The sequence below is a fragment of the Mobula birostris genome, chromosome 12 (assembly GCF_030028105.1).
Source record: "Mobula birostris isolate sMobBir1 chromosome 12, sMobBir1.hap1, whole genome shotgun sequence".
Taxonomy (NCBI): domain Eukaryota; kingdom Metazoa; phylum Chordata; class Chondrichthyes; order Myliobatiformes; family Myliobatidae; genus Mobula; species Mobula birostris.
Window position 1 is genome coordinate 28,878,995 of NC_092381.1, and position 15,069 is coordinate 28,894,063.

At 40.7% G+C, this 15,069-nt stretch overlaps 1 protein-coding gene across 1 annotated transcript; it reads left to right on the top strand.

Moving 5' to 3' along the window:
- Nucleotides 1–462: 462 nt before the first annotated feature.
- LOC140206285 (transmembrane protein 125-like) lies at nucleotides 463–1,460 on the top strand. Its single transcript, XM_072274615.1, has one exon. The coding sequence runs from the start codon at nucleotides 463–465 to the stop codon at nucleotides 1,123–1,125; it is 663 nt and encodes a 220-aa protein (XP_072130716.1). The 3' UTR covers nucleotides 1,126–1,460.
- The last annotated feature ends 13,609 nt before the right edge of the window (nucleotides 1,461–15,069 follow it).

The window sequence follows — 15,069 nt, forward strand, 5'->3', positions numbered from 1 at the left end:
AATAATGTTACCTATGATTTTCCTGTGAACTTCTGCAAACTTACTAACATCCAAGACAAATAAATGTCCGGGCATATATATATCCAAGGCTGCTTTATTTGTGGTATCAAGGATGTACTGAAGAACATGAATGAAAAGGTGATACTGAAAAGCATAACATGGAATTTATAATGTCTATTCAAATGAAAATCATGTTCAAAAATATGGTGAATACTGCTTTCCAATTCCTGAAGTTTCTGTTCTCTGATCTGATGTGACATGACTATCTATTAAGACCACGGTTCTCTTGTTATCTATAGGTTCTAAATTAATCTGAACAACTTTGAAGATTTTTGTCAAATAATTATTCAATCAGTAGAACAATTTTGAGTTTTGCTATATGTGTTTTCAAAATCTTGTATATTTCTAAGACTTAGATAGATATTGATTTTCCTTTTGAATGACTGTGGACAATTTCTCCAGATGTCTGAGCAATCTGAGATCGCATCTGGCCGACCACCAGCAAATCCTTTTCGTATCCAACAGAGCATTCTGGAGGATCAGGTGGAACTGTGGTGGTTCCAGGACCTTAAGCGCTCAATCTTATGTTACTCCGTGGCTGTGGTGTTGATCCTGGCCACTGGATTGGGAGGAATCGTTTTATTGTCCACAGCCACGAGTAAATCGAGTGAATGGCGGCTGGGAGTTGGAACTGTCCTGTGCCTCCTAGCTTTAGGCATCCTCTTAAAGCAGCTGCTGAGCTCTGCAATCCAGGATATGAACTGTATGAGGAACCGGACCCAAATTAACAAGCTAAGAAGTGGAGGGTCAATTGATTATTTGCTTATTTTAATTGCTGGATCTGTAATACTCATATGTGGTTATGTGCTGATAATCCTGGCAAATTCCGATCCTCATCTCTCAGTCAGGTCCTGGAGTGACATGTTAATTGCAGGAGTTGCTATTACACTGTTCGGCTCTATCATTCTCCTCCTGCTCCTTCTCTACAGTTTAATCTTCAAGCTTTGTCCCCACATAGTAACTGGGACTTCAGGTAGAGCGGAACTGAGCATTTATGTCATACCGGCAGCTGTTACAGAGGGGAGACAAAGACAAGTCTCTTCCAGTACAGCCAACCTGATATAGGATGGGCACTCCTGCTCAAAATAAGGAATTGTTTAAACAGTGGAATGACTGGTTTGTCTCGCTTTTGTGGACACAGAACACATAACAGCAGGAATAAGCTTTTAACTAATTAATACCAAAATCAAATTTGTTTGAGTCTAATCTTAAACTTTAGTAGGCTGGTGGAAATCTGGCACAACATACAAGCAGAAATTTGATATCACCTTATGAAAATATTAATCCATTGCTAATCAATGGCTGTAGACTAACCACTGCAGTTGTCACGAATGGCACTCGCACAAAGCACTTTGTTTCTGGTATGTCAGAGGAGCAAACTGAATTAATGTCAAACACAAATGCACTTTGTTTTGGCCAAGTCAGGAACAAAAGGTACTGTTTAGCTGCTGAAAATAAATGGAAATAAATGTTAAATATTCAAGAGTGGGATTGATTTCTATTCACCTGTCGCGAGAGCACCTCTAGTATTTGATCTGCCTGATCATTTAATATTTAACCGTTGCAGTGTTCTAGTAAAAATATGTTCATAGGGTGTTACTTACTTTAACATTTCTGTTATTATATTGTTAAGGTATTTATATTACTCATTCTTTGTTAACAAATTACTTTAGCTTAATGTTTACTACTTTAATTATTTCATTTGGTTAGTTTGCAGAATCAGATTTATATCTAGTTTGAAGCTAGTTAACCATCTCAAAAGTCTTAGGAGGTTTTATCTCAATTACATCAGAAGGTTTGGGTAGAGTGCAGAGTTTAGTCACATGGTTTATTTACCACAGTCACATCCTGTGGAACATAGTACGCCTCTTCATGTGTCATGTGGCACGGCTATGCCCATCTCATAAACACAGGAGATTCTGCCAATGCTGGAAATCTTGAGGAACGCATACAAAATGCTGGAGGAACTTTACAGGTTAGGCAGCATCTATGGAGAGGGATAAGCAATCGATGTTTCAGGCTGAGACCCTTGATCAGGACTGGAGAGGAAAGGGGAAGATACCCAACACACAGCTTTTCATATATTGTACTTCAAAAAGGCTAAAACTCAGTAGCATCACTGCTGAGTAGGAAATGAGGTAATTGTTTCATCCCAGTGTTAATGGTAGCTTTCCAGTGCACCTTAAGTGTTTGTTGGAAGAAATCCAGGTTGCTGAAGCATATGAAATCATTGCATTCCCCTTTTTTCAGTTGACCAAAGTCTATGTAAACACACTGCATCATCAGTGTCTACCTTCACTGATATTTTTGGTAATTTCAACATATTAAACTAATCCAAAGAAAGACTCGGGGAGTCCAAAATTGCAGCTCTGGCTTTCTCTTTACTTTAAGCGGGGCACAAACATATCATGTGGTAGCATGATGATGTATGCAATTAACATTTTTACATATAACCTGTATTAATTATTTAAACAAACAAGAATACTTTATCAAAACAATATATATAAGATTACTCAAATATTATTGAAATATTAAATACACAGCATTCGCCAGTAACAAGGCCCTGACACAAGGAATGGCCATGCCATTCACATGTCCAACACCAAAAGATGCATGGGTAATAAGTTACAGGTACATGGGTACAGAAAGTTAGCTGCTAAGTTAAAGACTGAACCACCAGGGTTGTGATCTCAGGATTGCTATTTATGCCACGTTCCACTGAGGCCATAACTAGGAAAATAATACAATTTATGGGCTATGAAGATGGTGCATGAGGGAGAGCTTCTAATTTTAGGATCATTGGGCTCTCTTCCTGGGAAGGTGGGACCTGTATAAAACATATAGTTACCATCTGAACTAGAGGGGAACTAATATCCTCGTAGGAAGGTTTGCTAGTGCTTCATCTGGGGGTTTAAACTAGAGTTGTAGTGAGATGGAAACCAGAGTACCAGAGCAGATAGTGAAGTGGCTATGAGAAAAGATGTTGTTAAGTTTACATACGAAGTCAGAAATTGAAAGATTGAGCATGGTGGGACTAATGTTCTGAGCTGTGTATTTTTCAATGCAAGGATTATGGTAGGAACGACAGATGAGCTTAGATCATGGACCAGCACGTAGAAATGAATTGAATTGACTTTATTACTTACATCCTTCATATACATGAGAAGTAAAAATCTTTATGTTATATCTCCATCTAAATGTGCAATGTGCAATTTATAGTAATTCATAATAAATAGTATGTACAACAGGACAGTCAATATAACATAGAAATACAATTTTTATCAGCAGGGATTATTCAGTCTGATGGCCTGGTGGAAGAAGCTGTCCTGGAGCCTGTTGGCCCTGGTTTTTATGCTGCAGTATTGTTTCCCAGATGGTAGCAGCTGGAACAGTTTGTGGTTGGGGTGACTCGCGTCCCCAATGATCTTTTGAGCCCTTTTTACACACCAGTCTTTGTAAATGTCCTGAGTAGTGGGAAGTTCACATCTACAGATGTGCTGGGCTGTCCGCACCACTCTCTGCAGAGTCCTGCAGTTAAGGGAAGTACAGTTCCCATACCAGGCAGTGATGCAGCCAGTCAGGATGCTCTCAATCGTGCCCCTGTAGAAAGTTCTTAGAATTTGGGGGCCCATACCAAACTTCTTTAACTGTCTGAGGTGAAAGAGGCGCTGTTGTGCTTTTTGCATCACACAGCCGTTACGTACAGACCACATGAAATCATCAGGGATGTTTATGCCGAGGAACTTAAAGCTGTTCACCCTCTCAACCCCAGATGCACTGATGTCTATAGGGGTTAGCCTGTCTCCATTTCTCCTGTAGTCCACAACCAGCTCCTTTGTTTTTGCAACATTGAGGGAGGTTGTTTTCTTGACACCACTGTGTCAGGGTGATGACTTCTTCTCTGTAGGCTGCCTCGAATCATAACACTATAGTCATTAGTGAGACTTGGTTGCAGAAGAGGCATGACTGGCAGCTCAATGTTCTGGAATTTCATTGTTTTAGACTGAAAGTGACATACTTGAATGTGTGCAGTACACAGGATAAGGTAAGTGAACTTGGAGCACAGTTACAGATTGACATGCATGATGTGGGCATCACTGAATCATGGCTAAAAGGAGATTATAGTTGGGATCTTAATGTTCAAGGATACACATTGTATGCCAAAAGGACAGGCAGGTAGGCAAAGGGGTGGTGGGACTCTGTTGATAAAAAATGAAATCAAATCATCAGAAAGAGGTGACATAGGATTGGAAGGTGTTGAATCGTTCTGGGTAGAGCTAAGAAACTACAAGGGTGAAAAGACCCGATGGGAGTTATATATAGACCCTAAAACAGTAGTAAAGACGTGGTCTACAAATTACATCAGGAGATAGAAAATGCATGTCAAAAGGGCAATGTTACGATAGTCATGGGGGATTTCAATATGCAGGTAGGATGGAAAAGTCAGGTTGGTGCTGGATCCCAAGAATGCCTACAGGATGGGTTTCTAGAGCAGCTTGTAGTTGAGCCCACTAGGGGATCTGCTATTTTGGATTGGGATCTATGCAAAGAACCAGAATGTATTAGAGAGCTTAAGGTAAAGGAATCCTTAGGGGTACGTGATCACAATATGACAGAATTCACCCTGCAATTTAAGAAGGATAAGCGAAAGTCAAATGGATCAGTATTACAGTAGAGTAAAAGGAATTACAGAGGCATGAGAGAGGAGCTGGCAAAAATTGATTGGAATAGAACATCGGCAGGATGACAGCAGAGCAGCAATGGCTGGAATTTCTGGAAGCAGTTCACAAGGCGCAAGATGCATACATCCCAAAGAAGAAGAAGCATTCTAAAAACAAGATGACACAACTGTGGCTAATTGCAGTGAAACTGGGTGAGGCTTGAACTAGAAGTTATGGGTTAAGTGTGAAAGGTAAAATGTTTAAAGGGAACTTCTTCACTCTGAGGGTGTGGAATGAACTGCCAGTGAAAATGGTGGATATTGGTTTGATTTCAACATTTAAGAGAAATTTTACTTGGTACATTTTAATAGGTAGGGTTATAGAGTGCTATGGTCTGGGTGCCGGTCGATGGAACTAGGCAGAATAATTGTTTGGCACGGTCTAGATAGGTTGAAGGGCCTGTTTCTGTACCATAGTGTTATATGACTCTATAACATGTGAGGTACAATGAAAAATTTACTTGCAGCAGCATCACAGGCACATAGCATCACACAAGTAGCATTCAAAAGAAAAAATAATTAAACACAAATTCTACTTTATTTTAAGAAAAGGGAATACAATTAGAACAAAAAGAAATCCATTTTGGTGCAAAGTGTCATGTACCCCGTGACGGGTTAAAGAACCAGCAGAAATGGAAAACACTTTGGAGTCCAGTATTGCTATTAACTAATAATATTCATTAGTAACTACACAATAGAGTAATATAAATGCAGATAAATCAAACAGGTTAGCAATGATTATATATAAGTAAGTGTGGAAATATATGAAAACCAAGCTTCTTCAAGTCTAGGGGTAAATAGATACAGTCTTATGATGATGAGTAAAGTTCAGTTCAGTTCGTGGTATTGAGTTGAGTAATGATGGAGAGAGAGAGAGGGAGAAATTTGAGTCTTCAGGTGAGCTGACACCGTCGATCTTCCCGTTGTCCTCTGAAATCCTTTAGAAGTCACCAACTATAATCGCAACAAAAGGGGACTGTCCTTCTGTGGTGGAGCTATCAACCCAGACGAGGGCTGGACACACAAATAACTCCCCATCGGTCACGCCCTGTTCACACTGCGAGAGCCACTGATCAATCTGCCTGATCAATCCTCCAAAACCCACTTTTTATATGGGCACAACAAAGCTCATTCAGTGTTCAAAACCATGTGTCTGAGGTCTATCATCTGACCTTCTATTTATCTCCCCGTGCTGAATACCAACTGTCACTGAAACAGCTCCTCCCTTTTCTGTCTGTAAGAATTTCCGAGCAGGCAGCGTCCTTGTAGAAATGTAAACATACTGTGAGCAGTCTTCGCCTCTCTCTCTCTTTAAAAACAAGATAACAGTGTTAAATAATCTCTCTCTCTTTTTTCAAAAGCACAGTTCATAGGGGTAATCGAGCACAGTTCATAGGGGTAATTCAGGACCCCGTCACAAAAGTGATCGTAGTGGTCAGTGTTGATAAACTGCAGTGATTGAGGTTGTGCTGGTTAGTTCAAGAACCAAATGGTTGAAGGTAAGTACCTGTTCTTGAACCTATTGGTGTGGAACTTCAAGCTTCTATACTTTTGCTAGTGGTAGTCTGTGTGAAAGTGGCATGGCCTGTTTAGTGGGAATCCTTGCTGATAGATGTAGACATGCTGAGCTCGTCAATTTTATCAACTTTGCCTCTGTCTTCACTCTGCCCTTGAATTCACTTAGTCCATCTCTGACACCTTCCTCCCCTTTCTTGATCTCTCTTTCTCCATCTCTGGAGAAGCTGTCAACCGACATCTTTTACAAACGTTCTAATTCCCATAGTTATCTCGACTATAGTTATCTTGAATACAGTGTTGGGAAATATTTGATAATGCATCTTGGTAAAAGGAACAGTAGTGCAGACTATTATCTAAATGGGGAGAAAATTTGAAATATCAGAGGTGCTAAAGGACTTAGGAGTCCTCATGCAAGACTCCCAGAAGCTTAGTTCACAGGTTGAGTCTGTGGTAAAGAAGGCAAATTCAACGTTGGCATTTATTTCAAAGGGAACAGAATAAAAAAATCAAGGAAATAATGCTGAAACTTTATAAGACACTAGTCAGGCTGCACTTCAAGTATTGTCAACAGCTTTGAGCCCCTTATCTCAGAAAGGTTAGAAACATAGAAACATAGAAAATGTTTTGACATTGGAGAGAGTCCAGAGAAGGTTCACGAGGATGATTCCAGAAATGAACGGATTAACATATGAGGAGTGCTTGGCAGCTTTGGGCCTGTACACACTGGAATTTAGAAGGATATGTGGGAATCTCATTGAAACCTGCTGAATGTTGAAAGAGCTAGAATGGGTGGATGTGGAGGGATATTTCCCCTGGTGGATTTATCCAGAACTAAAGGGCACAGCCTCAAAATTGAGGGGTGACCTCTTAGAACAGAAGTAAGGAGGAATTTTTTAAGCCAAAGAATCCACGGAATGCTCTGTCACAGACTGCAGTGGATCCTTTTGTGGGCACTTTGAAAGTGGAAGTTGATAGGTTTCTCATTGGGCATCACATATGGTGAGAGGGCAGGTGTGTGGGGTTGAACGGGATCTGGAATCAGCCATAATGAAATGGTGGAGCAGACTCGATGGGCTGAATGGCTTAATTCTGCTCCTATGTCTTATGACCTTATGGACTATACCTCTTCCCACTGGATTTCCTGTAAAAATGCTATTCCCTTTTCTCAGCTTCTTCACCTCTGCACATCTATTCTCAAGGTAAGGCTTTCCATTCCTGGACATCTGAGATGTCCTCCTTCTTTAAAGAACAGGGTTTCCCTCACTTTATTATTGATGCTGCCCTCAATACATTTCCTTCATTTCCCGTACATTTGCATTCACCCCATCTTCCTGTTGCCATAACGATAGACTCCCTCTTGTCCTTACCTACCACCCTACCATTCTCCACATCCAACACGTTATCCTCCCAACCTCCGCCATCTCCAGAAGAATCCTACCACAAAACATATTTTTACCTCCCCCCACCCCTACCTTTCCACAGTGATCGGTGCTTCTGTGATGCCCTTGTACATTTGCCCCTTCCCCCAGGCACTTAACCCTGCAAGCAGCCTAAGTGCTATCCCTGTCCTCTCTCACCTCCATTCAGGGCCCCAAACTGTCCTTCCAGGTGAGGCAACACTTCACCTACAAACCTGCTGGGGTCGTCTATTGTGTCTGGTGCTCCTGATGCAGCCTCCTGCACATTGGTGAGACCCGTCGTAAATTGGGGGACTGCTTCATCGAGCACTTCTGCACCATCCACCACAAGCGGGAATTCCCGGTGGTCAAACAGTTTAATACCGATTCTCATTCCCGTCCAACGTGTCAATCCATGGCCTCCCCTTGTGTCAAGATGAGGCGACTCTCAGGATGGAGCAGCAAACACCTTATATTCCATCTGGGTACCCTCCAAACTGATGGCATGAATATCAATTTCTCCTTCTGGTGAAAAATATTTTCCCCCTTCCCCTTCTTCCATTCCCTCTCTGACCTTTCACTTCTTCTTGCCTGCCTGTTACTTCCCCCGGGTGTCCTTTTTTTCCCCGTTCTCCACTCTCCTCTCCTATCAGATTCTTTCTTTTCCAGCCCATGACCTTCCCAACCCACCTGGCTTCACCTATCAGCTTCCAGCTAGCCTCTTTCCCCTCCCCTACCTTTTAATTCTGGCATCTTCCCCCTTCCTTTCAGTCCTGAAGAAGTGTGTCAGCCCGAAACATAGACTGTTTACTCTTTTCTACAGATGTTGTCTGACCTGCTGAGTTCCTTCAGTATTTTGTGTGTGTTGATTCTGTAGAAGTTTATTAGAGTGTTTGGTGATTAGAAATGTCAGCTATGTTGGCTTAAAATTAATTAAGGTGTTTAACAAATATCCAATCTGTCCTACCGAAGGAATGTTTATCCCAACAGATCATTTATGCCAGATTTCTACATTACATTACTATTTGTGGGATCACTCAGTGAGGGAATTAGCTGCCTCATTTCACTGACAAGACATCAAAAGTAATCAATGAGCTATTAATGTGTAATATTAGTACAGGTTTGTTCTTACCTTTGTTGTCTGCTTGGATTTATCAAGTTATGTTTTAACCCCCTAATCTTTCATTACATGTTCCTATAACCTTTGCATATGGTGCAAATTTCCCACTGCATTGATACTCCCTCCCTTTTATCACACACATCCACTTGACCTTCAGTTTTGTGATAGGAGCTCCTATCTTTTTATACAATGTCTTGTTTTAGAAGACTGTATTGGGAATTGATTGCAAAATGTGTAAAAGACCATTCATAATCTCCTGTTTCATCTTTTTAAGCAAAGTATTCATTATCAGACAACCAAAACGATCAACAAGTTCCAAGACTTTGGCCTCAATACCTCCTTGTGCAATTAGATTCTGGATTTCCACACTTGCACACCTCAGTCAGTCTAGATTGGCAACAAAATCTCCTCCATGATCTCCATCAGCACAGCTGCATCACAAGGCTACGTTACTTAGTACCCTGCTCTACTCACTTTACACTTATGACTGTGTGGCCAAGCACAGCTCCAATGCCTTATTCATGTTTGCTGGTGGCACCAAAGTTGTTGCCAAATCAAAGTTGGTTATAAATCAGCATTTCGGAAGGAGATTGAAAGTCTAGCTGAGCGGTGTAACAACAACCACCTCTAACTCAATGTTATTAAAACTGATGAGCTGGTTATGCACTTCAGGAGATGCTAATTTATTAATATTATTTATTTATTTTTGTACTTGCATAGTTTGCTGTCTTCTGCACTCTGGTTGAATGGCCTAGTTGGGCAGTCTTTCATTGATCCTGTTAATGCTATTATTCTATAGATCTATTGATTTATGCCCATGGGAAAATGAATCTGTGTTGATATGATGACATATATGAACTTTAATAATAAAGTTTACTTTGAACTTAGAAAAAAACAGCACAGTTTATGAGGGATAGACCTGTCAAAGAAATAAATCTTGGGAGAGGCCACATTAACTCCGTTTTGTGGACCAAACTACAGAGGTATCCAAGTGCAAATATCATACGGTTTCAGAAAAGATCTTTTCACAAAGATAACCATATGCTGAAAAATCCTGATTTATGTTTTGGTTTGCCAACTCTAGTTGGGTCATCTCAAGGACAGCCCCTCCTCCACCATTAATATCCCAACCCTAGGTTGTTGTTGTTATCTCATACAACAGTAACCATCACCTCCTATCCCAATTGGAAAAAGAACAGACTACGTTACTCAATTGGATTAATCTTCACTATAGACAGAAATTTTTTCCCATTTTCATTTTTGTTTTTATAAAACTGATGAATAAAATTGTTCATAGAATGTGAAAATTAGTGATGTTCTTGCTAATGACCTTCCTTCTCAACCTTTACAACAGGTAATGGAAATTTAATCTTTAGTTGCTGTGGTACCAAAAATACTCCAGGTGTACACAAAAGACAACCACACAAATGCCACATTCTTACAACTTCAGACTTACAGAATGTATTAGCCATTTAAATCATCTTTTTGTTATGTGTGACAAGGATAGAGATTGAATATAGAACAAAGAGCAGTACAACACAGTACAGAGTCTTCAACCCACAATGTTCTGCTTATCTTTTAACCTACTCTAAGATCAACCTGACCTTTCTCTCCATTTTTCATTCATCCACGTCTTATCTAAGAGTCTTTTAAATGTCCTTAATGTATCTGCCTCTACCACTACCCCATCAGTACATTCCACATACCTACACTCTCTGTGTAAAAAAACTTACCTCTGACATTCCCGCCATACTTTCTTCCGATCACCTTAAAATTGTGCCACTCGTGTTAGTTTGAGTTTGTCATTTATGTTGCGACAGAATAAGTCATAAGACTATAAGAAATAGGGGAAGAATTATGTCATTCGCCCCATCGAGTCTGCTCTGCCACTCTGTCATGGCTGGTTCATTATTCATCTCAACCCCATTTTTCTGCCTCCTTCTCATAACCTTTGACACCCTGACTGATCAAAAACCTATCATCCTCCACTTTAAATATACTCAATGTGTTGGCCTCCTCAGCCATCTGTGGCAATGAATTCCACAGATTCACCACCCTCTGGCTAAAGAACTTCTCCCCTAAAGAAGTTTCTCCCCTAAATTACTCTCTGTTCTAAACGGATGCCCTTCTGTTCTGAGGTTGTGGCCTCTGGTCCTAGACTCCCCTGTTACTGGAAGCATCCTCTCCATTTCCATTCTGTCAAGGCCTTTCAATTTTCAATAGGTTTGGTAAGTGTAAAGAAAACCAAGTTCTATTGTGTGGAAAACTTTATAGAGCATTTTATAGATTTATTTTATTTGCTTCATTTATAGAATCTTAAATAATTATAAGAATACTTTAAGAACTATTGATTTTTACACACACAAATTTCATGCTCTTCCACTGTAAACAAAACATTGACAATGTCTGGAAACTCTGGATTTCTGTCAGTATCTCTAGTAATTTATAAAAATAATCTATCTGAATCCCTCTCCACACAATGCTGTAGTTGTGTAGTTGTCATCTTGGACCCTGCAGCCTATGGCTGAAAAGGCTCAGGATCTGTTGACATGTAAGTTCCCAGCCCAGGCCTTCTTTACCCAGACAGAAGAAGAATTAACAGGTGTCTTTTAGACTAGTAAATAGTTTAAAGGGACAGACATAAATGGTTAAGGCCACTTGAGGGGAACCACAACAGTGACTTAGTCCCTAATAAATCCAGAGGGGAGAGGTTTTATTCAGACATAGGTTAGAATGAGGGACTCACTACTGATGCAAGTTGAAGTGATTCATTCAGAGAGAAATTGGATTAGCTCTGAAGAGAGAAAGGCACATGAAAATATGAGGGAACATAAAGATGAAGGGGGTTGGGAGGAAGTTTGCATGGAGCAGCAACACCAGCATGAAGTTGGACCGAATGGCCTGGTTTCAGGCAAGCACATTCTATGTAACTCAACACGATATTGTTTCAGGTGGGTCAAGGTCATGAGAAGCTGACAGGTCCAGGTTACTGTGGTGCAACTTGCCCTCTGCCTGACGCTCATGTGCAACAATAACTGAGCTCTGCCCAGGCATGTCAGCAGCTTCACTCTCCAGGGGACCTGTTTATTTTAATTCTTAAGAGAACACATAGCAGTAACCCCTCCTCCCTCTTGCACACTAAAATGATTCCATTCAAAGCTGTCGGAATACTTCCAAGCCGTAGCTATTTTGCTTTGGAATTGATGCAGCTCTCCAGCGCATGCATAGCAGCTTTCTCAGCTTCCATCACCCCAAGGACCTTCACAAACCACGAGGTACTGGTGAAGTGTGATCGCAGCTGCAAGGTAGGAAAACACAGCTGCTAATGTGAACGAGATGTTTCTACCAACAGCAGTGCACTAACGGACTGATAACCTCTTTTATAATGTTGATTCCAATATATCGCGTCTAGGACAAAGAAGTGGGCAAGGAAATCATTGTGGACCCTATCCTTTTCTGAAAGCTTCCTTCTGGAAAGTGCTGTACAGCTATTAAAACCCACCATCTTAAAGTTTTTTTTACCCCAGACAGCTGATCTAATCAACCATTCCAGTTAGTCCCACACCCTCCTCTATTATATTGGTTACTGCACTACACTGCAAACACTTTAAACCACGTTTTACAATGCTGTTTATATTGTAAATACATGCTGGTATTTATGCACATTTTATTCCATATCTGTACGTTAACCTCTAGCTTTACAGAGCAAATTTTTAATACACGTAAATGTGTATGGTGAATAAAGTTAATCCTGTATTCAGAAATAAGCGGTGGCCTTGACACCAGGGATCCAGCTCCTGAGGCTCAGACCAACACCATGGGATAGTAAGCCTAAATGAAGGGGCAGCTTGGCTTAATGTCAGTCCAGCAACAGCATTGGAGTGTCTGATCTGGTCACGGGTGAGGAACACAGTGACAAGTGAAATAACCGAGCCACATCAGATACCTGTGGACAATGGCTTCAGCTTTCTGCCAGACACTGAATATATTTCTCAGCAGGAGTAACACCCTTATCTATTCGTTATCTATCAAAAGTTAAGTGTACTGTTATTGTCAGTGCATTTTTGGGAAACTGTTCTGGAAGAGTGTGGTAGATTATTGCACATAATGATGAACATGCTTCTAGAAGGCTCAAAGCAGAACTTCCAACCTTGATCCACCCCACCTAGTCAAATGGAGATTTCTCCATACCTGCAATGATTTTATAGCTATTAATTCTGAAAGAGTCTATCTGTTTCTGACCGCCCCCTCCCCCCGTGACATTCTGTATTACTCTATTTCCGAGGAAGTTCAATCTTCTTAATCCTTCCATGCATGAATTATTGATTAGTTAATGTTACACAAGGTTGCAGTCCTGCTGGGAGGTTCTGAATATGAAGGGACAGATTTTTCTCAGCAAACACTCAGCTTTATTAACCAGTGGCTAGACAACAAGTTCCAGTGAGCATTCCTGCCCACTGAACTCAGAGGCTCTTGTTTAGGTGGACCTACTTTTTTTAGAAGCTTCCCCATTCCAGTATCTGAGCCAACAATTCAGCATTGAAAAACTTGGAACATTCTTAATTTTCTGTACTTGCACAATGGATGCTCACCAAAGTTACTCGGTAATATTTGGGCTGTCCATTCTGGCTTCAGTTGATTATTAGCTATGAGTGCATCCCTGGAGTTGAAAGAATAGGGCCTCATACCTTCAGACAACAAAAAAAAAACGTAAGGAATTGCACCATTAACCCTTTCAGCTCTACTTAAAGAACATAGAGCATTACAACAATGTACAGGCCCTTCAGCCCAATATGTTGTGCCGATCTTTTAACCTCCTCTAAGATCAATCTAACACTTTCCTCCTACATATCCCTCCATTTTCTTATCATCCATGAGCCTGTCTAAGTGTCTCCTAACTGTCCCTAATGTTTCTTCCTCCATCACCACCTCTGGCAGCACATTACACAAACCCACCACTCTCAGAGTAAAAAACTTACTGTATATCTGGTACTTCCCCGATACTCTTTTTGAATCATCTTAAAATTAGTCTGCCTCATATTAGCCATTTTCACCCTTGGAAAAAGTCTGGCTGTCCACTCAGTGTATGCCTTTTATCATCTTGTCCACTTCTATCAAGTCACCTCTCAATTTAACTCACTTTTCTAAGATCATGGCTGATACTTTTTTTACCTCAGCACTACCTTTTCTGCATTCACCTAATTTTGATTGATTCTTTTAAACTCAAAAAGTATATTCATCTCCAGCTTGATTATATTCAGTGACAGAACCTCTGTGTGATAGAAATCCTTCATATCATTGGGAGCACAAGAGACTGCAGATGCTGGAATCAGCAGCAAAAAAAAAACAAAAATTGCTGGAGAAACACATCAGGACTACAGCATCTGTGGAAGCAAAAGGACAGTTGACATTTTGGGTCAAAACCCTGTGTTGGGGGTATTAAAGAGCCACAGACCACTACAGCACACAAACAGGCCCTTCATCCCATCTAGACCATACCGAGTTATTATTCCTTTTTCTCTTCATGATTGTTCTAAATGGCTGACCCCTAATACCGACATACCTTGGTCCCTCATACTATTTGCCCAGAGAAGCATCAACTCCACTTTTAACATGTCTAACATTTTACTAATATTCAGGAGAGTATGGCCATACCCAGCCTTGCCTCAGTGACAGCCGGTTTCACCCAAGTTCCAGGCTATAAAAAGATGGCAGCTTTGCACTGAGAGCAGTTCAGTGTTTTGGAATACCTGTCAGGGAGCTTGGACACAATGTCAAACAATGTAGAGGAAGGGCCAACATCAGGTTAACATGACATTTAAAGGACTGAGGCAATGTAGTCAACCACATCCCATGCAGTTCACTGTTTGCAAAGTGTGGAAGGATCCTTGGTAACAAAGCACCCAGGCATTATTACAATGGAAACTCCAACCATTGTTATTCAGGCTCCAGGTTCCAGATCTTTGCCAATGATATTTTTACAACCATCAAACCTAGCTATGATAACTCCCATTTACCAAAGATAAGTATAGAACAGAGATGAGAAGGAATTTCTTTAGCCAAAGGGTGGTGAATTGGTGGAATGTATTGCCTCAGTGGGCTGTGGAGGCCAAATCATTGGGTATATTTAAAGCAAAGGTTGATAGGTTGTTGATTAGTCAGAAGTTATGGAGAGAAGGCAGAAGAATGGGGTTTAGAGAAATAATAAATCAACCATTGGAATGACAGAGCAGACTTGATGGGCTGAATAGCCT